At 35.3% G+C, this 24,832-nt stretch overlaps 6 protein-coding genes and 2 long non-coding RNA genes across 12 annotated transcripts; 4 read left to right on the top strand and 4 right to left on the bottom strand.

Annotated features, from left to right (window-relative positions):
• The first annotated feature begins 188 nt into the window (after nucleotides 1–188).
• On the top strand, nucleotides 189–3,030 carry AT3G58140 (phenylalanyl-tRNA synthetase class IIc family protein). The gene is made up of 10 exons (NM_115676.2): nucleotides 189–570; nucleotides 678–871; nucleotides 955–1,161; nucleotides 1,247–1,364; nucleotides 1,529–1,605; nucleotides 1,782–1,961; nucleotides 2,062–2,106; nucleotides 2,208–2,312; nucleotides 2,446–2,562; nucleotides 2,723–3,030. Exons 1-10 carry the CDS (start codon nucleotides 375–377, stop codon nucleotides 2,771–2,773), a joined length of 1,290 nt encoding a protein of 429 aa, NP_567061.1. The 5' UTR covers nucleotides 189–374; the 3' UTR covers nucleotides 2,774–3,030.
• On the bottom strand, nucleotides 2,856–5,231 carry AT3G58130 (N-acetylglucosaminylphosphatidylinositol de-N-acetylase family protein). 2 transcript variants are annotated; one of them, NM_001035805.2, is made up of 11 exons: nucleotides 5,093–5,231; nucleotides 4,707–4,815; nucleotides 4,539–4,599; nucleotides 4,345–4,415; nucleotides 4,108–4,172; nucleotides 3,964–4,008; nucleotides 3,810–3,890; nucleotides 3,649–3,716; nucleotides 3,526–3,574; nucleotides 3,289–3,443; nucleotides 2,856–3,176 (listed from the first exon to the last, which is right to left on the bottom strand). In NM_001035805.2, the coding sequence occupies exons 2-11, from the start codon at nucleotides 4,813–4,815 to the stop codon at nucleotides 3,107–3,109; spliced, it is 774 nt and encodes a 257-aa protein (NP_001030882.1). In that variant the 5' UTR covers nucleotides 5,093–5,231; the 3' UTR covers nucleotides 2,856–3,106. The 2 variants fall into 2 exon arrangements, with proteins under 2 accessions (NP_001030882.1, NP_191372.2); NM_115675.3 differs by having other exon boundaries at nucleotides 4,707–5,121.
• A 3,738-nt stretch (nucleotides 5,232–8,969) lies between these two features.
• AT3G09095 lies at nucleotides 8,970–9,303 on the bottom strand. The gene has a single exon (NR_141507.1). It is a non-coding gene; the product is annotated as an other RNA (long non-coding RNA).
• BZIP61 (Basic-leucine zipper (bZIP) transcription factor family protein) lies at nucleotides 9,243–11,787 on the top strand. 2 transcript variants are annotated; one of them, NM_115674.4, is made up of 4 exons: nucleotides 9,243–10,305; nucleotides 10,473–10,563; nucleotides 10,669–10,795; nucleotides 11,324–11,787. In NM_115674.4, the coding sequence occupies exons 1-4, from the start codon at nucleotides 9,683–9,685 to the stop codon at nucleotides 11,470–11,472; spliced, it is 990 nt and encodes a 329-aa protein (NP_191371.1). In that variant the 5' UTR covers nucleotides 9,243–9,682; the 3' UTR covers nucleotides 11,473–11,787. The 2 variants fall into 2 exon arrangements, with proteins under 2 accessions (NP_191371.1, NP_001327593.1); NM_001339908.1 differs by having other exon boundaries at nucleotides 9,386–10,305; nucleotides 10,669–11,095.
• Nucleotides 11,788–12,898: 1,111 nt separating this feature from the next.
• Nucleotides 12,899–16,126, bottom strand: AT3G58110 (uncharacterized protein). Of its 2 annotated transcripts, NM_001203194.1 has the most exons (3): nucleotides 15,009–16,016; nucleotides 13,620–14,918; nucleotides 12,899–13,209 (listed from the first exon to the last, which is right to left on the bottom strand). In NM_001203194.1, the coding sequence occupies exons 1-2, from the start codon at nucleotides 15,984–15,986 to the stop codon at nucleotides 13,632–13,634; spliced, it is 2,265 nt and encodes a 754-aa protein (NP_001190123.1). In that variant the 5' UTR covers nucleotides 15,987–16,016; the 3' UTR covers nucleotides 12,899–13,209; nucleotides 13,620–13,631. The 2 variants fall into 2 exon arrangements, with proteins under 2 accessions (NP_001190123.1, NP_191370.1); NM_115673.4 differs by having other exon boundaries at nucleotides 13,620–16,126.
• Nucleotides 15,022–17,591, top strand: PDCB5 (plasmodesmata callose-binding protein 5). 2 transcript variants are annotated; one of them, NM_001339907.1, is made up of 3 exons: nucleotides 15,022–16,786; nucleotides 16,951–16,978; nucleotides 17,205–17,591. In NM_001339907.1, exons 1-3 carry the CDS (start codon nucleotides 16,204–16,206, stop codon nucleotides 17,362–17,364), a joined length of 771 nt encoding a protein of 256 aa, NP_001327504.1. In that variant the 5' UTR covers nucleotides 15,022–16,203; the 3' UTR covers nucleotides 17,365–17,591. The 2 variants fall into 2 exon arrangements, with proteins under 2 accessions (NP_001327504.1, NP_567060.1); NM_115672.3 differs by having other exon boundaries at nucleotides 16,221–16,786; nucleotides 17,205–17,562.
• Nucleotides 17,592–17,803: 212 nt separating this feature from the next.
• AT3G09075 lies at nucleotides 17,804–18,395 on the bottom strand. The gene is made up of 2 exons (NR_141506.1): nucleotides 18,184–18,395; nucleotides 17,804–17,925 (listed from the first exon to the last, which is right to left on the bottom strand). It is a non-coding gene; the product is annotated as an other RNA (long non-coding RNA).
• Nucleotides 18,396–18,479: 84 nt separating this feature from the next.
• Nucleotides 18,480–20,442, top strand: AT3G58090 (Disease resistance-responsive (dirigent-like protein) family protein). The gene is made up of 5 exons (NM_115671.2): nucleotides 18,480–18,532; nucleotides 18,841–19,191; nucleotides 19,282–19,336; nucleotides 19,749–19,850; nucleotides 19,960–20,442. Exons 2-5 carry the CDS (start codon nucleotides 18,856–18,858, stop codon nucleotides 20,280–20,282), a joined length of 816 nt encoding a protein of 271 aa, NP_191368.2. The 5' UTR covers nucleotides 18,480–18,532; nucleotides 18,841–18,855; the 3' UTR covers nucleotides 20,283–20,442.
• Nucleotides 20,443–24,832: the final 4,390 nt, after the last annotated feature.

Here is a 24,832-nt window from a genome sequence, read left to right as displayed (position 1 = left end):
AATAAGTTTATGTAGAAAGCTCTTATTGGTCAATAAGATTTGAGATTTCAACAAAATCAGAAAACAATAAACATCAAGGTGCAATACCTAATTTAGGATAAACATAAGTTCCATTTGCAATTTTTACAATTCAGTTTAGCGTAGGGGTATAATAGTAAAATCGATGGATTCAATCCATCAAAATTTCCAACCCTACTGCTACTCATGACACGTCATCTCTCCTCGTAATCGGAGATTTTCTCTCCTTCTCTTTTCAGCCGCCAATCGCCGCCGCAATCTTCTTCATCGGCCTCCGTTCTACATCGACGGTGTTTGCCGTAACTTCTGTCAAACTCTCAGAATTTGCTTAAGTATACCACCTAACTCGAGACGCTATGACCGTTTTCTCAGTTCAGTCCACTATCTTCAGTCGAGCCTCCGTAGCTCTTCTCTCGAGCAATGGCTTCAAACGATTTTCATTCGTTTCTTCGTTTTCTTCCTCCGCCGCTTACTCTCCACCTAAAATGAGGAAGCGTCGCTACCCAATCGTCTCTGCTGTTGATATTGGTGGCGTCGCAATCGCTAGAAATGGTTCGTTCTTAGATTCGATTCTTAAAAGTGAAGTTCATAAAACATCGCACTTGCTCCAAAAGAAGTTATATTTGACATTTTTTAGTGTACACTTATTGAATTTTCAGATGTGGTGAGAGAGGATGATCCAACAAATAATGTACCAGATTCGATTTTCTCTAAACTAGGAATGCAGCTACACAGAAGAGATAAGCATCCGATTGGTATCTTAAAAAACGCTATCTACGATTACTTTGATTCCAATTACTCAAACAAGTTTGAGAAGTTCGAAGACCTTTCCCCAATTGTTACCACAAAGCAAGTACGTTTTCAGTACTCAAGTTTGCATCTTTCTAGAAGTATCACTTGGTTTTCAATGTGATCATTATTGGTTTTTGGTACCAGAACTTTGATGATGTGCTAGTCCCTGCTGATCATGTAAGCAGAAGTCTTAATGACACGTACTATGTAGACTCACAAACTGTTTTGAGATGTCATACGAGTGCTCACCAAGCTGAGCTGTTGAGGAAAGGTCATAGTCGTTTCCTTGTAACCGGGGATGTTTACCGAAGAGATTCTATTGACTCTACTCATTATCCGGTTTTCCATCAGGTGTTCTATTCTTGAGGTCCCTGTGTTTTTCTTTTACTTTGGCTGTTTTGCTCGACAGGTGTATTATGTTTTTTATCTATTACAGATGGAAGGTTTTTGTGTTTTCTCTCCTGAGGACTGGAACGGGTCTGGCAAGGATTCCACTTTGTATGCTGCTGAGGATTTGAAGAAATGTCTTGAGGGATTGGCACGCCACTTATTTGGTACATTAAGATCCAATAAACAATCTATATTCTTCAGCAAGTGTAAATAACTTCAAAGATGGTTTATTAAGAGTTGTTTAGGATGATTATTTCATTAATTTAAGAAGAAGTTGGGGAAATATACATGAAATAATTTGATCTGAGCTTCTTTTTTTGGCTGCCAGGTTCGGTGGAGATGAGATGGGTTGATACATATTTCCCATTTACCAATCCATCTTTTGAGCTTGAGATATATTTTAAGGTAGTCTATGAGTCTTTCGTTTTCATATCTTTGCTTTAAAGAGACATATAATACTTCTATTTTTGTGTGGTCTCCTTTTCCCAAATACATATTGGTGTTATTGGATAGAAATTATAGCATCTAACACAAACTTCAGTTTCTCATCTAACACAAGCTTTATCTGGTTATCGGTTCAGGAAGACTGGTTGGAGGTTTTGGGCTGTGGGGTGACCGAGCAAGTAATTCTGAAACAAAGTGGATTAGAAAATAATGTTGCTTGGGCCTTCGGACTTGGACTTGAGAGACTTGCTATGGTTTTGTTTGACATACCTGATATACGATTTTTCTGGTCATCCGATGAACGATTCACGTCCCAGGTGATTACTTGGGTGACAACTTCAAATTTTAGGTTATGAGACTAATCGTCTAAAAATATGAATTATTTTCTCACATTAATGTATTTGATGTTACATGCAGTTTGGAAAAGGAGAACTTGGAGTGAAATTCAAGCCATATTCAAAGGTAAAACACTTAATGTCCATGTCTCGTAGACTAATGAACTCTAGTTGAAGACTTATCTGTATTGTATGTTTAACGATGGCAAACAAAATTTTGTTCTGCAGTATCCTCCTTGTTACAAGGACATCAGTTTCTGGATAAGTGATTTGTTCACAGAGAATAATTTTTGTGAAGTTGTTAGAGGAATTGCTGGGGATCTTGTTGAAGAGGTATCTTATATCTTGATTGTTTGGGAGAGAATATTAGCTTTTACAGGAATCAAATTTACTTTTCAGCTATCCTTTAATTGTATCATCATATTCTTCAGTGTTCCTTTGTTTATAGCCTTTATTGCATTCACAGGTGAAGTTAATTGACCAATTCACCAATAAGAAGAAAGGGCTGACGAGTCATTGTTACAGAATCGTGTTCCGTTCCATGGAGCGGTCTCTTACGGACGAGGAGGTCAATGATCTGCAGGTAATCACTTTTGCTTCTCCTTTCATCATTAACATGTAAGATATTCAAAACCGTTTCATAGACAAAATGAAATTTTCCAAATCGTGATAGCAAGATAGAATTGGTTGTGTATATGTTGTTAGTGTTAAATGTGTTGAAATGGTGACTTATCGAAATGCAGAGTAAAGTGCGTGATGAGGTGCAGAAGAAGCTAAATGTCGAATTAAGGTGAGAATTTTGAAAAGAGTAGCGTTGTTGCAGACAGTGATGAATATTGAAGGTTTGGCATTGTTATTCCTACATAAACTTTATTTACTTCTGGCAGAATTGCATTACCCTCAAAAAAATATATGTACATTGGTTTCGTTATTCTAAAGGAATGAAAAATAAGGTGTCCGTTTTATGCCTCGAGTTCCCAGATTTTGTAGCTGTTTACATCTGAATAGTTTGTAGCAATGCATTTTTACACAAAAGAAATTGAGTTGTCTCAGTGATCCACAACACTACAAGCTGCAACTTTTCTTCAAAATCGTTTCAGCTTTGCCTCGACAAGAGCTCCTTTGACTCAAGGGTTGATTCTACTAAGTGTATTCGCATATGTATAGCTTGAAAACGAAACAAAAAGCTTTCGAAACCTACACAATCACAACAAAAAAGCAGCGATACATGTTTCAGTTCTTATCATTCACATTCATCATGATCAAAGGTAAAGAACATACTATATCATATTTAGAGAATGAGACATACCAAACCCACTGGCTTAAATGTTGTGCCATTGCTTTGAAGCTTTTCCAAGGCTGCTCGTTTATGATGATTACCTTGCTCGGATGTATTTTGGCGGATAAAATTGACAGCCAAATGTCGACAGGTCCACAGTACTTGCGAAAGATATTAAGGCTTACCTGATGTACAAAATCAAGTATTCTTTTAGGATGATAGGAGCTTGCAGATACTTTTAAGTTCCGGGAAAAAAGTAAGACTTACGAGTTCCCAAGCTTTGACATTTCTTCCTGAATTAGTCTGCAAGAACTTTCTGCATGTACAACAAAGTGATGAGGAATGATTTTGCGGTTTGATGACTAAGGTATTAAAAGAAGTCTGACGTACAATACTCCACGATGCACATCTCGGTGATTGCAATGACCCGAAACACCATAGTTATCGAATGTTATTATCTGAAAACACCACATAGAGAATAAGATGCAGAAATATTTCTAAGTGACATCCTGATGAGTGTCTTTAACGACGCTGTAAGAGCCAAGTCATACTGTGTGGATATCGTGTTTAGTGACTTCTTCTTCGATGATCTCTGTTAGCAAATCGTGGCTCCATAATTGGCCAAAACCATCCTGCGAGATGACCCCCAATGAGATTATATATAAAGAGATACACATGTACTGGGGAGATATAATAGAACTAAACCTGCAAATTAGGATGGTTCAGAATCTTTAACTGTTGAAGCGGAACCTACATCATGTGTTCAATATATCTATTAGCAAAAACATGTTCTTCACTGCAATGACAAGAAACATTATAATAGATCCCTTCTTTATCAAAATGGATTACCTTGAGCACCGCACATGCCCGATGCAGCTCATTGTTCCTAATGCTTCCCATACCATCAGCGTTACCTGAAACAAAATAAATTCACCTTTACTATAAGGGAACCTAATCTGCAACTTTAGTAGACATTAATCTCTTCTCTTCAATGAAACTAGAATTTTCTCAGTACTTGACCAATTCAACAACTTTGAAAAGGAAAGTAATACACCAACCTAGAAAGTATGAGAAGACATATATTACCAGTGGACAAGCATAACATGTGAAGATTGCAAGCATTGGAAGCTAAGTAGTTTATTGTTGGAGAAAAGAACCTGTCAAGAATGTCCATGACTAATCTCTCAGCATAATCATAAGAAGAAGAAGAAGAACAATAATAATCTTGACATTTCATTGATTCCAACAACAGACAGAGAGATACATTCTCAAAATCTTACATCGATTCATCATCAGGATGTGCGATAACAAACAGTACATTTTTCTTCTGAGGGGTTTTACCTGAAATCAAATACAAAAAGATATCAAATTCTGTAGAAAGAAAAAAAGATTAGCTTTTGAAAGAAAGAAGCTATTGAGATGGTGGAAACCATCATCGGGCTACTTGCCATCATCAAGAATAGCAGCTCCGGAGATAGATGTTGCTCGGAAGAATATTTTGCAGAAAGAAGCCAACCATATAACAATCAGAGAAACAGAAACCACAAGCCATGCCATCTGACACCATAAATCATATTAGGTGGGCACTGAGCAGATCAAAGACTTTGTTCAATTTCAACAATGAACAAAGCAAACAAATAAACAAAAAAGTTTCAAAATTTGTAAGCAATCAAGTTCACATTCGGAAGAAACTCTTTGTTTGCCCAAATTCCAGATTCATGAGTTCACATTGAAGAATGAAGATAAACATAATAGAAACATTATTCTCATATTCGGAGGATCAAGCTAAGTAAAATCAAAGACTGAAACAGCTAAACCAAAGAAGAGAATCTACCAAAGCTGGGATGAGAAGGTAAGGCTTGACGACCGATGAGGCGCCGTTAGAAGCTGATCGACGGCGAGAATGAGGAAGGAAGTGATCGCAAATAATCCGACGGAGAATATTATTTAGGCCCAACTACGGCCCAAAGTATTGGGTCGGATCACTTCTGTTTGTTGGATCTAATAAGTAAATTAAAGACTTTTGAATTATGTTGTGAGCCCAATACTATAATTCAAAAGAAAAGAAGAAAAAAAAACAAAATTTCGTTTATTAAGGCATTTATGAATCCCAATACGTATTTGTTTTTGTGATTGCGTTTGAGTTCAGAAACGGGATTCTTGTTAAAAAAAATGATGAGTTCACGAGTTAAGTTAAAACTATACTTTAACTTATCTAATTACCATAATTAGGAGCATAAAGTATACAAAAAAAATTCCCGACAGATCAAACTGCCTTCACGTTACTTATGCTCCCACCTTATTATATACTGTTATATTTTTATCATTATACAAACTGCCTTTTATTATTATTCTTTCAGATCAAGCTTTTTCCAATTCACCAAAACACAGTAACATGCATAATGATTAGTCACAAGTTGAACTATTTTAAAATTCGATGCTTTTCTTCTATGTCATATGTGCCTATGAACGCGTAAGTTCCGTGTTAATTAATTATCGGTTAAGAATTATATAGATTCATATATGTTATTATTATCACGAAAACAAATGGTACGATCTATATAGCAAAACTGTACTATTAACTAAACTTGTTGTTTTCCAACAGTTTTTACCATGTGTATTTGTTAATGTCAGACGTATAAAAAATAAACGTGTGATCCATATAAATAATTATGGTTTTGGTAGTAATTGAATATAAATTAGATCAGAACAAATGCAGTCTTGTGATTTGTGACATTATATGACAGTGAAAACATGTACGAATCGTTACGGAAGATTCCGTATATATTTTTTTTTTTTTCCAATTTTATGGGCTGGAAATTTATTTTATTTTGTTGGTTTGTTATGCTTCTGATCATTTGTTAGTATCATTTTAGATGGAAGATTTGCGAGAACGTATTTGGCTTCAACAAAAAATCTAAAGACAAGATACTGAAATTGGTTTTGTAATGAATTACTCATGTACTAATACCCAAATTTATTACTTACAGTTTGGTGTCATGAAGCCTTAAGCCTACATTAATTACTAGTTATACTCTAATAATCTGTCACATTTGATTGGTTTTGTCAGAATTCCGATTCCCAATGCTCAATCATTTTGCTGGTCTCAAGATATTTACTAAGCTAAATACATTTTTCATTTTTCCATAATACTTGGAAATAAGACCATCTTTTAGTCTTTTACCATATGTAGTTTTTTTAATGGATTTAGTTTATAATGGTCTGACTTCTATGTGAATGTAAAAATAACTTACTTACTTGAATATTGATTAAAAGATCCACACGGAGATCATGTTAAACTTTTATTTTTAAACATAAGATATTCCTAGGATTAATAGTTGAAATTTTATGAAAATAATATAAAATTAATATCAAAATTAAGAAAATAGTTTAGATTTTGTGAGAGTTAAAAGGTGTTAAAATTAGTCCTAATCCAAACTCCAAATTATAAACTGTAAAGTATCTGTATATATTTCTTCATAAACCCTGGAAATTAAACTCAAATTAAGATTTCAAAAAATAAATCATAAACCCTAACTCTTAAACTTAACCCTAAGACTTGATTTCTCGCCCTAAAATCTACAGAGAATGGTGACCTAACCTTTTTAAATTTTGACACTTTTATATCTTTAGCTTATATATATATTTTATTTTTTCAATTATCTCATATTTTACGCAATTGTTTTTATTTATTTAAGAGTGCTAGAAAAATAAGTATTTGTAAATCGTATAACAATAATAATATTTAAAAACAAACGTTACGTACGGACCACAATATGCATATATGTACATATGCACATGTGAAGCAGAATTGGGTGGATTGAGAATGAGAGGAGAAGCACATGGAAGTACACTTGCATGAACATGTTTGTATTCATAGGCAACCACTTTCAATTTTATATAATGACTAGTTTGCAAACATTATTACCCTTCCTTTTTGTTTTTGGTATATCAAAACATTACTCCTCCTACTAGATGATTTCTTTTATATATTGTGTACTTTCTACAGTATTTTTGTTTACCGGAAAATTCTCTCTTTTTTATAAGAAAACTTTTTCCGGACCAAACATGGTTTTTTGTCTTTTGATACGAAGTTTCCTCTTCAAGTGGAACTTGAATTCGGGTTAACCCACACTTGACTAACAAAAATAACAATTCTATTTCTCTATATGGCTCAGTTATTAGCTTTTTTTGGCTTTCCATTTTCACCTTTTAATTTGAACTGAAATATTTGATACCACACTAAAATATCTCTCTTTAACTAACCATATGGTTATATACTACACTTTGCAACTAATTGATAACTATATTTATTTTAGTAGTTTTATTTTCGTTGTACCAAAGCCGTCCAATACTAATTGATTAAACTGTTATTTCAGTTTCTATAAGTTCTCGTTGAATCCCTTAAACTTGTAGCTTTTTTATTTGTTTTTGCCGGGCTTGTTGTAGAAATTTCGAAGATTGGTCTTATGTAGAAAATTAAAGAGAATATTCTTAGAGTACTTTGTTAGAGGACCACCATTGATGTTTGGATTGTTTGTAGTAAATATTGTATTAAATTGAATTGTATATTTTAAATAAATAGTGAAACAATAGACAGTTCACAGTTGGAACATAAACTAAGAAATAATTTCATACGTTCTAATATATATATGCATACAATTTTGTTTTAACGTAACTACTTGTATTTTAACATATATACATAATAGCAAAAATATTCTTAATCAAACCAAACTTGTCTTACATATTTTTTATTTTGTCATCTCATTAATCTATTTTTGAAAAGTTTGTATTTGTGAGATTTCTATATATTTTTATGGATATACAAAGTGAATTTAATCCAATAAATGATCTTCTGTTATAAAAACAATGAATCAAATGGATTGGCCTACATGAAGCTTTGGTTTGGGGACAAAGAAAATATAGAGAGGGAAAGGTCTCACAAGTCACAAAATATTATACAAAAAAATAAAAACAAAGCACATGTTCTGACACATGAACATGGTTCCTTCTTCACTTCTCCTTTTCTTTCTAACAGCTCATTTCTCTCTATCTCTCCACTCTTCCACTACTCTCAGCCTCCCACTCAATTCATTCTTCTCTTTCCCTTGCATTTTATAATGCTTTTTGCCTTTTTTTCCCTTATATTAGCATTGCATTGTCATAAATTCCTATGTATATGTTACAACTGATGATTGATTTTCTTGTTCTTTAATTGTTTATAGTATATATATAGAGCTAGGGAGCTAATTTATGTATATATGTATAGACATGGCTTCTCTATAAGCTTAATTGTACATGTGAAGGACAGAAAGAGAAGTGTATTAATTGTATTGGACTATTCTTTCTTTGTCATTTGATAAAGTGGCCACTCTTATGCTATCTACTCATTAATGTCCATACACACTGACTCCTAAACTTACGTATGATGATCTTTGCATTTACATGTATAGTAATCCTGCATGCGTTAAACTAGTTAAACAAGAGTAAAAAAGTTGTGTCTGCTAGACAATGACTCAAATGATAACATTTTAACCAAAACATTTGCTCACCTCCATAAGAAGTTGAATGTTTCGATAAAGCTTATATAGGTTAAATCTTAAAAAGTTAGAAACTAGACTTAATTACAAGTGTTTCTTGAATCGATTAGTGGTATATATACATAACATTCATATGATTTCCATATAATTTAAAAAGAGGAAATACGAGAGGGCATCCGGTAGCATCTGCCCAAGTGTCAGCTCGCCGGACGGCCAGAAAACAAGGCGGGGGAAATGATCAAACGGCGGAGAAAGGAGGAGAGAAAGGCGGGAGCATGTGGAAGAGCAAAACATAAGAATGTTTCCAAAGGATAAATAATATCATACACTGTTTTGAAAAGAAAAAGTCTCTCTAATAAAATAAGTTTAGCAAAACAAAATTAAGGGAGAGGGGTTCACTAAGAGCACGTGCTGCCTGATTCTCCATTTGCTCTTAAGAGAGACCTCAAATCTTTTTAATTTTTCTTCCGAAACAGCTGTTTCATAGCTGTCCGATCTCTCTCGCCCCCCATGTGACCCCACTCAGAGATATAAACCCTTTGAGATCGAATCCATTTATATAATTTTATTTCGCTTTATTCTATTATAAAAATTATCTTATCTCATGCATCCCTCTCTCTTTCTATCTCTTACTTCTGTTTTGTATAACTACTCTTTGTTATACATAGCCATTTTAGTTACTCTGGTTTGTTTCTCATCCCATTCTCTCTCTCTTTCTCTAATGGTTCTTAATCTGTTTTAGCATTTTGATCATCTAAAACTTTCAATTTCTCTCTTGATCCTCACTTGAATTTTTTGTTGTTTCTCTCAAATCTTTGATCCTTTCCTTTGTTTTTCATTTGACCTCTTACAAAAAAATCTGGTGTGCCATTAAATCTTTATTAATGGCACAACTTCCTCCGAAAATCCCAACCATGACGACGCCAAATTGGCCTGACTTCTCCTCCCAGAAACTCCCTTCCATAGCCGCAACGGCGGCAGCCGCAGCAACCGCTGGACCTCAACAACAAAACCCTTCATGGATGGATGAGTTTCTCGACTTCTCAGCGACTCGCCGTGGGACTCACCGTCGTTCTATAAGCGACTCCATTGCTTTCCTTGAACCACCTTCCTCCGGCGTCGGAAACCACCACTTCGATAGGTTTGACGACGAGCAATTCATGTCCATGTTCAACGACGACGTACACAACAATAACCACAATCATCATCATCATCACAGCATCAACGGCAATGTGGGTCCCACGCGTTCATCCTCCAACACCTCCACGCCGTCCGATCATAATAGCCTTAGCGACGACGACAACAACAAAGAAGCACCACCGTCCGATCATGATCATCACATGGACAATAATGTAGCCAATCAAAACAACGCCGCCGGTAACAATTACAACGAATCAGACGAGGTCCAAAGCCAGTGCAAGACGGAGCCACAAGATGGTCCGTCGGCGAATCAAAACTCCGGTGGAAGCTCCGGTAATCGTATTCACGACCCTAAAAGGGTAAAAAGGTAATTAACATTTTTATTTACTATTTCCCAAAACCCCAAGGAAGGTCATGCATGCACGTACAGTTTATAATAGTATCTGATAATTCGATACACCGTTTTTATAAAATAGTTAAATTAGTGTCACATCGATAAAATCTAATTTTTGTTTTTGCTGAAATTTTCTACAGAATTTTAGCAAATAGGCAATCAGCACAGAGATCAAGGGTGAGGAAATTGCAATACATATCAGAGCTTGAAAGGAGCGTTACTTCATTGCAGGTAATTAATTTACACACAAAGATATACTATGTTTATTAATGTAAAACAATCTAAATAAAAAGTTTAAATACTGATCAACAAATCATTTAAAATTGTGGAATGAAGACTGAAGTGTCAGTGTTATCGCCAAGAGTTGCGTTTTTGGATCATCAGCGATTGCTTCTCAACGTCGACAATAGTGCTATCAAGCAACGAATCGCAGCTTTAGCACAAGATAAGATTTTCAAAGACGGTAATTTTCTATTTTGAACTTTTTTTCAATTTTCTAACATTGTATAAAATTCTTCTGAATATATTTTTCAGGGATACTATCAAACTATAGAAATTTGTTTGTTTTTTTTTACTATTATTGTCTGAAGTTTCACTAGCTCCATGTATTTAATAGTCACTGACAATATATAGGCTCGACCAATAATTATTCTTTAGTAATATAAACTATATACAAGGAAGTACTTGCGGCAATGCATGCTTCATGATTCATAAAATTACAAACATGAAATATATATTGTCCTGCTTGAATAGATTTAGTAAGGTTTATATATATCTATAGCTAATTATTTTATAACATGGATCTAGCTAGTAATAATGAATCACAAGATCAATAGAGTTTAGTATGATTAATAAGTTAGAACAACTGTCCATGTGTGAACATATATATGAGATAAGTATAGATATTTATGTTAACATGAAACATGTGAGTACTCATTGAATATTTAGGTTTATTGACAACACTGATAATTGTAAATTTTAATATTTTCAGCTCATCAAGAAGCATTGAAGAGAGAAATAGAGAGACTTCGACAAGTATATCATCAACAAAGCCTCAAGAAGATGGAGAATAATGTCTCCGATCAATCTCCGGCCGATATCAAACCGTCCGTTGAGAAGGAACAGCTCCTCAATGTCTAAAGCTGTTCGTTCACTAAGATCTTTCTTTTCATGGCGAAAAGATTCTTGACTATAAAACCTCTTTGTGTCAAGAAATTAATTTATCAAAGAAGATGGCCTTTTTTATTTGATCTAATCACATTTTTTTAAGTTGTGATGAATTTGCTTTTGATGTATCTGTTTTTTTTTTTTTTTCTTATGGAGTGGGAGGGGGAAAGTGGGAATGATATGTAAAAAGAACTTAGCTGATTTGTTGTTTATTCAATTTTTTTGTTGGAGTGTCTATGCATTGTGTACTAATTGATATTTTTTCCGAATGATTTTTTTTTCCATCAAATTTAGGGTAATCGAATAGTTAAAGATTCCCTCTTTTCACATGGTTCAAATTTTGATGTGTGCCATCATCCATATAATAAACAAATATAACAATTTATATACTTGTTTAACTTCTAGTGACAAAAAGAACAGGATTTGTGAACCATGAAATGTTAACACATAGTTTCAAAATTTATATTTGAAGTGACTGAAAGCGATTTCTCATTCCTTAAAAACTCGTACGATTATTTCATTGTTAAGAAAAAATCAATTAATTATGATGATTTAATAATATTTTAACCTCAGGTTTTTTTCATTTTTTGTCCTTCGAAAAAATCAAGTGAAAATGTAAGGTATTACTAGCTAATGTAGCCACTTCCTTACGTAGGGCCTGGACATTTAGATGATGTCATATAGAATCTAGATGATATATCAATATATACATATATCAACGAATACAAACACATCACGAATGTCATACATTGTATAATTACAGACAAAGAAAACAAGATTAGTGAGTTTTATTTTCTTATGAATCAAACCTTTATGAGTAATTAGGGTCAAAGTGGGTCAAAATCTGAAAATGTGGGGTGAAAAAAGGGAAAGAAAAGGGAGAACGTGGAGACATCTGAAGGCTAAGCTGTAAGTTCACGTGCTATGTTCTTTGGCCTGGACCACTACGGTCTCGTTGCTACATGATTGGCTTTGTTTCCTCTTCTTTTCTTTTTTTATTTTTCTTAACAATTTGTAAATAATGTTTAATCAAATACAATTTATCTTTTACTTTGGTTTCAAAGTTGAATGAGACAGTCAAAGTTAATATGGAGGATAGAGTAAAGTTACAGAGGAAAGCTACAAAGTAGGAAGTTTAAAATTTTGAAGAGGATTATAAAAAGAAAATTTGAAGAGGAGAAAGTTTTTTAAAGACAAGAGGTTAGTGGTCTTGTGTTGGACTTGTTGGGATATGTATGAAAGCGAGATGTTGTCAGTTCCAGTGTTTTTAACTTATGTCAGTGCCAATACCAATTCACTCCTCTCATTGGGCCTTATATACAATTTTATACTCTGGAATATACTAATAGTCTAATACTATAAAGTCCAATTAAATAACCTTTTCCTTCAATTTTCTTCTCATTATTTATTTCTTATATTTTTCTTCCAAAAATGGTACACTCAACTACTACTTGTTGTCACAATCGTCAAAAGTCTAAGATTAAATCAGTTTTTGAAGCTGTTCATCAGAGTATGTTGAAGAATCTCAAAAGATGATTGAATGTTTTGTGCTAGTTGAGACTTGGCATTGATCACAACCGTTGGTTACATTTCCTAGAAAGAGATAAAAAGAAGATATTGGATTCGATCATCATTGTCTATCATACAAAATGAAGATGCTAAATTGATGCTTTTTCAAATGAGCTTCAAAAGCTTCACGGATTTGCAAACCTACAGGGACAGACAAATTTGAGAAAAATCAGTTATATGTAGCAGTTAAACAAAAACAAAACAAAACTAATATAAACCATAGTGGCGAAAGAAGAAGATTACTAAGTGTTGGTGGATATAATAATGACAGAATATTTTGAGATATCTAGAATCTTATGCATATATACTTGAAACATTCCGAGTCATTACAAAATTCTACTCATCTACTAAAATCGGTTTTCTTTATTGTGTGTCTCACACTCTCACTACTCATATGATATACTCGGACATCACCATAATATTATTTTGAACATGGAAACAGTAGATTCAAGATTCCTCTATAATGGATGCAGGAAGCGACTAAAACGTTCAGTCACCAATTCAACGAAACAGGGACTCATGTTTTTCTTAAAGGATAGTATAGTACGTACCTTGAGAGCATCTCATGTTTCTTCTGTAGCAGTTTCTTCCATAGCAGCAGCAACTTCAGATGTCTCAATATTCTTGCTTTCCGAAAGTGTTTCTCTCAAGATCTTCACTTCATCCTCATTCTCGATCAATCTCTCGTTCAGCAATTCTACTGCCTCCATGTGTTCTTCAAATTTATTAAGCCAGTTATGTTCAAAATCGTCAATCTGTCTTTTAGCTAGAACTCGTTGCATCCTGTCTTCCTCTTCTTGCTTCAATCTCAGCTTTTCAATTTCAGTAGTGCTCAGGACTAAACCTCCAGAACCTTTGACATCCATGTAAACTTGTTTATCATCACGTAAAGGGCAACGTTTTCTGTGCTCTCTTGACGCCTTTTGTGTTATTTTCAAAGCCTTCCTATAACCCTCAACTACACTTGTCATCATACGAAGCTCACTCTCAAGCTTATAGATCATTATATCTTTTCTCTGTTGCTCCTCAAACTTGGTTCTTTCCAATTCCTGAATCATTGCTGTCTTGCTTTGTAGCTCGTTCATCAGGTACTGCTGGTTTATAACAGATTGTTCACGCTCTCGATCTTTTTCAGCAAATGACAATCTAGCTTTTTCCGCCCAGTACGCCATCTGATCCAAACACATGTCAACTGGGGGTGGTTTTTCATCCCAAGAGGGTTCTTCGGTCCTCAACCTCTTATTAATGGGGTTATGAGAATGATAAGTAATACCATTCTCGTGTTCAATCTCCCTCTTGTTATTGCCATTCCCGAACAGAGAAGAACTACCTGAACCCATAGCCATATGCATCTCACCCCTAGAAGCAAGGAAATCACCACCAATTGAATTGCCATGAATTTGTAACCCAGAGTTGTAACCTAACGGAGATGCATCTCCCAACATGAGATTCCCTTGGCCAACTCCCTGGAGGGAATCACCATTTGGAAAAAAAGGAAACCCCCCTTCATGCTTTTCTGTATCTTCCTCAGTTTCCTCTTCCTCGACATCTTCAATTGGTTCATCTTCTCCCATTTCCATGGATCCTTCTATATGATTATCTTCGTCTCCCTCCCTGGCACTACTATGATTGCAACGGCGAAGGAAATGAGAACCAGCATGAGAGTCTCCATTCCATGCCCACCTTTCATCCTCTTCTTTCTTATTTTCCTCAACATCCATTGGCTGTCCCTCAACAGGACCTCGCTCTTCCCCAGAGACCATTTCTGACACTGTCTCTTGCCCGAGATTCAGTTCGAGCATATGTTCTTCCACATACTTGTCTTCTTTCAAGTCGACAGCACCATCATCCTTTCTTGAATCTGCAGCACCAACATCTTCTTCCTTAACCTCCAAACAATCTTCTTTTGGTGATTTTACCAAAAAATCAACCTCCTTTACATCGTCATCATCATCATCATCATCCTCCTCATCATCAGCCTTACATTTCTCCTTTAGCAAATCTTCTTTCTGTGATTTGATCAACAGCTGCAGATGAGAAGCAAAAAAACAATCACCAAGCGGAGGCTCCGCTTTCAGTTCTTTCTCAACCATGAACCAGAGCAATTTGGGCCAGTCTAACTTTTCCAAATGCTTTTGCTTTATATCCCTTGTCCATTCAACAATCTCTACAGGCATAATCCACATATCATCTCTTTGCAGTAGAACACAAGTTGAAACAATCTCATCAATAAACCTAACCGATTCATCGTTTTCCAGAAGTTCTCTCTCCTCCTCTGTAACAACAAAGTCTTTCTTCATAGGCAACTTCAACGCTCGAGCCAAATCGGGACGGCTGACGTTAATCCTAGCCCCATTTACATAGCTGCATCGACGCTCTGAATTATAATACGCAACAAGGTTCGCTACTAGATCCTCACGGATATTTTGATCAAAATCCAAATGCACAAAATCCCACAGACCTAACGTCTTCAATAGCTTCTCATGCCGAGCAAAATCTAGGGTTTTACATGGAGCGAAAGCTATCGGCTTCAAAGTTTTCAAAAGTACCTCAAGTTTCTCTTTTGACTTCTCTAGCTGCTTTCGTTTCTTCTGATTCCCTTTCTTCCGCTTTGGTCCACCTCCACGGCGGTAATAAGAAGAGCTTACGGCTTGCGTCGTGTCCATATCGTCCTCTTCGTTCCTACTTTCCTCAAGCGAAGCTTCTAATTGCTGATCTCTACCGTCGGACTCCTCCAGATCCTGCAAGTTCTGCGTTTCTTCGTCTTGTGTTGATTCTAAATTTAAGGCTTTTTCAGCGACATTCTCCACGGAAAGACTTCCTTGCTCTACTACGCTCGGCTTCTCGATTAAACTAGGGTTCTGCGAAAGAGTTTCTGCATCTCGATCGGTGGGATCTGACGGCGGAGAAGAAGCCATGGCTGATCTTCTCCTCGGAAAAGCTAAACTGAAGAAAATTAGACGGTCGCGAGACAAAAAGCCTTTCTGAAAGGAAATTAACCAATCACGAAGAGCCACGTCAATAATCCGAGCACTTATTTTTCATTGGCCAGTGCCCCAAGGCCCAAACACTCATTTACCATTATTTCATGGGCCAACATAGAGGCCCAATTTAGCGCTAAAATCCAAGAATTACATGATACACCCGAATCTTTCTCTTTTTCACGAAACATTCCAAAATATTCTCGAGTCTATTCAGATTCACTCTCTTGTCACTGTTAGATCTTCCAGTTTCTCCGATACCTTTAACGGTAACTTTCTGGTGCTCCACTGCAAAATCAGCGGTTATAAAAAAAAAACTCAAAACCTTCTTCTCAACACTCCTTTGCTTGATCTTCTCCCTCTCTCGTTACTCTCTTCGGAAATGATAATGTCTCTCCCTCAGTGTTCTCATCTGCGTCTCTCTATTCTCGCTGCGACGGCGGCGATGTTAATGGTGATTACGACTGCGCAGATCGGCGGTCAAGTGATACAGGTGGAGTTATGGTGTGTGGCGAAGAACAACGCGGAAGATTCGTCGCTACAGACGGCGATTGAGTGGGCTTGTGGTCAAGGCGGAGCCGATTGTGGTCCGATTCAGCAAGGTGGACCTTGTAACGACCCGACGGATGTTCAGAAAATGGCGTCGTTTGTTTTCAACAATTATTATCTGAAGAACGGCGAGGAGGACGAAGCTTGCAATTTCAACAATAACGCTGCTCTTACTTCACTCAATCCAAGTAAAAAGCCTTCTTCTAAGAATCGATATCTTATATCTGCTAGTGTAGTGTAGTGAAATCAGGATTATCATGATGATCTCTTTTGAAATAGAAATTCAAGTCTTAGATTCAGATACATATGTGCATCTTGTTGAAGTAATTTTCCCCCCAATGTGTGTTTTCAGGTCAGGGAACTTGCAAATATCCTTCGAGGTAATCAATTTCAAACTATCTTTGTGATTTGAATTATTCAATTTCAGTTTCCTCAATAAGAGCTAATCCTATTTTGGTAATAATGGATTTGGTTCTTAGATTGTTCAATACATGAATGTATGTCTTTGTTTATACTTGTGTGATTCTCTGTGTAGCTTTGTTCACTGATGATTCAAATCTATATACCTTATTTCAACAATACTCTTTAAAATCTTATGATGTGCAGTAAGGGAGCCAACAATGGTCGATTAGCGGATGACACTTCAATGGGTGCAGGACAAGCAGATATGAGCCGTGGTGGCAGACCGATTTCCAGCAGTTGGATGGTGACCTTCATCGGTTTCGGTAGCTTATTGACGATGACATGGATAATTCATCATCTTTAGGCTCACACGCATGATGCTCTCATTGATGATATGAGAGACGGATACTATTTTGATCTCTCTTAGTTTACCTTTGAAGATAAGCGTAATATCTAATTCTTTTTTTGTCTGGCATTTTGATCTTTCTTTCTGTGAATGAACTTATAAGGATGTAATATCATCAACCATAATTGTTTAATCGATTCAATGATTGGTCTTTTATCGTTAGAGATTTCATATATAGGTTCAATTGGTTTTCTTTCACGATTGCATGATTTGATCTTTCCTACTCACCGAATTGGTTAATAGCTCCTCGATTGCCACTAGTCCACTATCCCGACTCACCATCTTTGCTTGAGCTGATAGGCTTTCCCAAAGCCATACTGTCTCAACACCATCAGGTAGCTGTCCTGATGCTACCTTTTGAGGCTGTGATAAGATAACACTGCAGTTTCCTTTCGAAACCAAAACGCGAATAGCCCTCAATAACCCTGTATATGTCTTGAGATGTCTCCGACGATCAGCATCAAATTAAGTGGTGTACTTCCACCTCTAAAAATTGTTTGGCCTAGTAAGTCTACTAAAATCCTGTCACGTGTATTTTCTTTAGCACCGGAAATATACCCAAGTAAGGATTAGTAAAAGAGAAGAAGAGATAGAGATAGAACCTACCGTGGAATCGACTTGAGGGATCAGGGTCGGCTCAACAAAACGTGGGACCCTGTGCTCATTAATTTGTTTTCTAATATATGTTCTATATGTTTAGATTTTAGTTTGATTATACACTATTGTTTGTATAATGGACCTTGATTGCTTAAAGAAAATGAATGAAAAAATAAAGGACCCTGTGCACTAGCACCAACGGCACACCCTCTAAGCCGGGCCTGCGAGGGATCAATCATGTTTTTAACGGATTCAAGACAAGAGAGATGCGGAAGAAGGCAGACAAGACTAGCGGAGGAAAGGGTTGTTCAATGAAACCAAAACTACAGTATGTGTATTTGTCTTTTTAAATTTTAAAAGTCCAAAAATCAGACAAAATAAAATAAGGGCTGGTTGGCAAAAAGATTTAGTCAATCCCGAATAGAGAGTTATTCGCGTTTCCAAACAAACTCTCTGGCTTTACACTCGACGGACTACGAATAACGACGGTTTGCCAAATCTCTTCCATCTCATCCGCCGAGCGATATTGGTGAGTTTTTTCTCCTCTTTCGTACTTTGATTATTTTGATGTGGACGTTTGGGAATTAGGGTTCCTTCTGCTACTCAAATGCTGACAATTTTACCATTCTCGTATAAGATTTAGGATCGTATTTTGGGGATTCTTGTCGCATAAATCGTTCAATTTTGGATCCGAGTATCGTATCTGCTCACAATTTGTTTATGAAATCTATACAACTATGAAAGATGCACTTGGTTTTTGAGATTCTGTGATTGAGCTAATGCTTCATTACCTTTTGTTGAAATCTTTACTTATGTGGTTAAGCTTTCTCTAAACAGTTGATAGCTCAAAAAATGGAGGACACTGGGAGCATTAAGCAAGAAGCACAGTCTCATCCTCCAGGGATCTTCGAGATACCGGGGGAGCCTGCGGTTGTTATCAATGGTGTGCCTGATGAACCTCAAACTGATTGTATGATTGCCAAAGATGAACCAATATCAAGTGGCACTGTAGGAAGCGGGGAATGGCTTGAGGGTAGAGAAGTTCGCAAGTTTTTCTTGGGTCGCTACTATTCTGGTACGGTGACAAAGTTCGATAAACAATCTGGATGGTACAGAGTTGAATATGAAGATGGGGATTCTGAAGATCTTGACTGGTCTGAGCTTGAAGAAGTGCTTCTACCTTTGGATGTTACTGTCCCATTGAGGTCTATCTCATTGCATATCATCAAGAATCGACAAATACATGCCCAGCTTTATGGATACACGCCACAACGCTAGACCAAGAACTCCAACACAAATGCGCAGAGTGAATATGGTGAAGCAGGACAAAGAGGTTACACTCTTATGCCTTAAAATTGGAAACATTTGAATAGTCTTTTGAAAATGAATATATTAGAAGACTAGTATGTACTAGTGGAATCATGGAATGGTAGATACATTAGAGATAAGAAACGTTTTTTGGTAACACGATTATCACAAATGCTTAACCAATTTTAATTAGATGAATAACGTTTCGTTTTAAGTAGAGTCATGTTTTCAAAATGAGTCTTTATCATATACGTGTCCCAACTTTCCCTATTTCTTATACAACATTATCTCTGTATTGATTTTGCTCAGAAACAAAAATTATTCTTGACTTAATTATCTTGAACCTTCAAAAATTATTTAAAACATTACTACTTAAGAGACACTTCTTCGTTGCCACATTATAGTAAATGTGTATCTTACCAAAAAAAATTTTATAGTAAATGTGAAGGCACCATATCCAGGACATAAACCGGAGAAACTAGTGACCACAACAGTGAAGGCACCATACCCAGGACATAAACCGGAGAAGCTAATCCCACGTACGCTTCTACTTCCATGACATTGTATCCGGAGTCAAACCAACCTCAGTCGTAGTCGCTACGAGTCCCACAACAAACTCCTCTGCAACCGCTTTCGGTATGGTTGCAGTCGTTGACGACATATTGACGGTGGGACCTGAAATAACCTCAGAGGAAGTTGGGAGAGCCCAAGGAATTTTCGCATCGGCCGACCAGAACAACTTTGGTCTGCTTATGGCTTTCAACTTTGTTTTCACAAAGGGTGAATTTTCCGGCAGCACCGTGTCCATGTATGGCCGGAATCCGATATTTTCGAAGGTGAGAGAGATGCCGATCATCGGAGGTACTGGAGCATTCAGGTTCGGAAGAGGATATGCACAAGCCAAGACTTTTACGTTCAATACTACCAGTGGAAATGCTGTGGTCAAGTATAATGTTTATATTTGGCATTAATTGTTGACTTCTTTGGTGCTTTTCTATTTTTCCGTCGAAAGATGATAAATTTGGATGGATACAAAAAGAAATAAAAGGTTGGTATGAATAAATGCCTCTTTTTCTATTGTAGTTGAATTGATTTTTGATTTTGATGTATTTGATTGTAAGAAATTGTGGTAAATAGTTGTATTTTTATGTGGTGAATTGTTGTGAAGACAGAATTTATTGTGTTTCAAAACAATAGTAACTAATAATGATACTTCACCAGCTTCATATAGTTAAACATTTAAGGTTTTGCACACATTAGAATTTTGTTTAGAAAACCTACTATACCTTATTATATAAGTAAGTGGTAGTTGTGACCGTTATTGATGAACCTCTGACCGAGTAGCATAGTGGGAATCTTAGGATGTATGGATTGTCATATAGGCCTAAGCCCATCGAATCTGATCTACTAAAAGCCCATTGACAACCAATTCAGCACTTGGTGGTTGATGACCACCGCCCGGCCATCTACTAAGACTTGGAGCTATTACGCATATGGGCATATGGCCACTAGATCTGATTTTTAAAAGCCCATTTACCAAAATCTAAGGAATCGCTGCATGTCTTGCGCAACGCTTCTGAAGCAAAAACAAGCCACGGATTGTTGCTTTTACTCGGTCGGTGATGTGGCTGATAACAGAATTGTACAAATTGAATTATTCAAAAAAACAATTCATAGCAATTTTTCAAATTTTTAAAAATAATTTCCTTTATTATTGTTTATTAACATTTCTAAATCATAAAAGACAAAATTTGGGTTATGGTCGGATATCTTGGACCAGTATATCGAACCAGTTTTAAAATAAATTTTTTACGTTTACGTTTTCAAAAAAACTGGAGTTAACCGTATTCTATGTCTAGTACTCTAGCTCTACACTTCTACTATTACTAACAAAATTTAAAACCAACAAGAGACGAAATGATAAAGACAAAAAATGAAATTGACAAGAGGTCGGGAGACATGTATGACATCATAATATCTAGACATGTAACATCGTTAATGCAATATCTGAAAAGATTCTCTCTCCATTTATAATAATTAAATGAATCGTGGTCCATACAAAATGCTTTAAAAAAATGAAACTCATCTAGCTTTTCAGACAATAAAAATATCTTCAACCCACTAAAATGATTGAAGAATGATTTTGTTCAAGTGAAGACTAATATTTATAAGCAACATTTTCTAAAATTCTACAACATTGTGATAAAAGTGTACGTTATATTAGGGTCTAAGTCTAGCTTTCGAAAATGGTCTCTTCATAAGACATGTGTATCGACATTGATTGTGTATAACTGTATATAGAGGTGTAATCTAGAGTGTTTAAGTTTAACTATGAAAAGACAATGGTGGGCTCGTGTTCTTAACTTCACTTCATTTGTTGTATAGTTTTTTATTTTATTTTTTTGCTGTTTTTAATCTGCTAAAAATCATTTAGCACCATAAAGTTTTGCTTGTGAGGTTGGTTATATGAGGGACAAGATATGTTTGCCCATTAAAATCTTCTTCACTTCATCGTTCATGTACGTACAATACAGAGCTGTTGGCTGTTGCCTATTAATGATTTAATGCATTGCAATTATAAGCTAACCTATATATATATATAAGCTAACCTAGTCCGGTCCGTTCATGAGCTGGTCAAGCAGACCGGGTGTGCATTTACATATTTGATCTACGAGATCTGTTTTTCCAAGTAATGTTTTAAATTTTTGGATATGAGCTACAATCTTGTATAAATGCCATATCTATAGGACTATACCATTTTGATACCAAATATAGTTTGTTTTTTTTGCATGGAGAATTTCATTTCTTTGTTTACACATGTCTTTTCAGTTTAATTTTATAAGAAATTAAATAGATGAGTAATGTATGGAAAGGTATAGATAGATAGATGGATGAAAGAAGAGCAGTGGTCCTAGTGGACGAGTTGCATCTAAGAAAAGGAGGATATGAAGCAGAGAAAGTGAGAGGTAAATGGTCCCTTCAACAAAAGCCAATTTAATCTGTGAAGCACATATATGACTATGACTTTAATGGCAAAGCAAAGGTGTTTGTAACCAAGTGTTTGCTGTTAGGGTTTCTGAGACTTTGTGGGCTTTTAAGGCCTTGTGGGGTTCAACTCCATTCACGGGGACCACCTTTGTGTGATTTGTTTGGTTTGTACATTTATATGTATTTTTTTCGTCGGTTTGTCTAAAATGTGTCATTCCTATAGTATTTGTAACTTATAAAAATGTTGGACTTTTTCTTCCATCTGAATTTTGATTCAGATCTTGGATGAAGTATAAAACCGACGGATATAGCAAACAATCTCCAAAGATAAATGATGGTCCGAGGCTTCGAAGCATGTGCAAAAGAAGTTCTAGTTTCAAGTTCAAAATTTTTCAATTATGTAATTAAATGATGTTAAGTTTATATTAATGGCTAGACAAACTAATTTAATGCCAAAAATTATTAAAAGTGGAAACTGAAAAACTAAACAAACTTTTAGATGTCCCCCAACAAACTATAAAACTATAATATATATATATATATATATATATGTAACATTGTCGTAGATATTGCTTTAGAAGAGGTTTCAGTTTGATTATAATGCCAAAGTACATAAATTGATTAGACCTTTAAAGCTCTAGACTAAAACCTTATTCAATCTCTTCACCAACACGTGTCATCTTAGTCTACCTCACATTAATCTAAAGGAACACTGTTATTTACGGTTTCTATTCAACAGCTAAAGCCCACCGAGATACTTTCTCTGCTCGCAGCTACATGGGTCACAAATCGGATCTATGCAATCAAATGGTGTTGTTGCACAAGTTGTTTGGTTCTCTTGAAATTTTATAAAGTATACATTTTGATGTGGTTTGCTGGATGTACTAGCAATCTTCTCTTGTATTCATGCTTATGCTCTCGATGTAGACTAAACTGGCGCATTTGTTTATACTTTATATATTTTATAATTTATGTAATAAAAGAATTTTTTTATGTGATGTTATTGTTTTTATAATTCTTGTCACATGAAGGCGATGAAAATTTTGCTTTCTCGTTTAGTTTGCTATTAAGATGACCTTATTATTGTTGTGTGCTTTGGGATATCTAAACCGATATTTAAATTTAAGTATTTTTAAAATCGAAGTTGCTTTATTTTCTTTTCGTCATAAGGGTTCGTATCATTTATAGAAGATTCTTTTTAGATTAAGGCTTGGAATCGATTCCCCTCAACTGTGTCACTTTTTTTTTTTTTTTTTTTTTTGCACACACTTTTATGGCAAAAAAGAAAACCGAATTTCTATGAGCCGGGGGAATGAGTCAAGAGTTCAGTAAACCAAGAAAAGAGAAATGAAAGAAGTAAAAGCTGGTCCCTAAAAGAGAATTCTCTTCGAACTATATAAATAGTAACATCCGGGTACATGTGTGATCAGTGAGTACACACCGACCCCCACGTACGTTCGTAATGAACCCAATTCCCTGATAACTTTCACCTAGTTTTAGATTTTTTTTAGTTACTTATCATAAATTTTACCATGACCCATTTTCTGCTCCATAAATGTTGTACGTGTCTGTTTCATTACTACAGTATTGTTTATTTTTTACAATTGTTTTTAAAAAATAAATTGAAACGGGTCTTTCATTTATTTAGATCAAAGGTTGTCCAAGAGTTTTAGAAGAGCGACGACATCACAAAAATTTGTTTCATGATCAAGATCCCGTGGGCAAATAGATCCTTAAAGAATCTAATCCATATGAATCAGAAAAGGTAAAGATTAACGGAACCGAGACAAGACATGATTAATTCTTTTAATAAAAACCAATTTGATCAAAAACTTAAATTATTAGTATCGAAAAGAAAACTGTACCAAACTAACTAATATGTTACATATTATATGTACTACCTAGATTAGGTTGAGAAAGCTATAGAATTTCTTTTAAAATCGAAAAACTGAAAATCTCAATGAAATTGGAATTGAAAAAAATCGTAAGTCCTATATATTAATTAAGTGCACTATTTGGAAAAGCACTTGTGGGAATTTAATAAGAAACAAAAGTAGATATCACAGGAACCAGGCGGAACAATGGTTTTGAAGGAAGTTTGTTGGGGAAATGAATATATACAAAAAAAAACTAATTTATTGCATTTTGTTCAAGGACCTATTTCATTGTGACCAAATTTAGCAAAAAAACAGTGGCATTTTCGTGAACTAGTAATTTTTCAGAGTTTGTCAAAAAAAAAAAAAGTATTTTTTCAGAAAGTATTGTGTACCAGATAAAATTACACAAAATAAACTACCATATTTACGAAAATGCCACCCATCCACTATGTAAATTAGAAAAACCAAAATATGAATATGGAGAAGTACATTTTCTCGGAGAAAACTATATACTTAATTAGTAATTTATCAAAATATGAATACGAAGCTTTTATGTTATGTATTCGTGTATATATATATAATCGAAGTCAATAATTTAACCTCCAACAACCTTGCGTCTGTCTAAGCATCTATCATAGATCATGCATTATAGATCC

The sequence above is a fragment of the Arabidopsis thaliana genome, chromosome 3, assembly GCF_000001735.4.
Source record: "Arabidopsis thaliana chromosome 3, partial sequence".
NCBI lineage: Eukaryota > Viridiplantae > Streptophyta > Magnoliopsida > Brassicales > Brassicaceae > Arabidopsis > Arabidopsis thaliana.
Note: the sequence above shows the minus strand (reverse complement) of the source record. Positions and strands in the feature narration are given on the sequence as shown.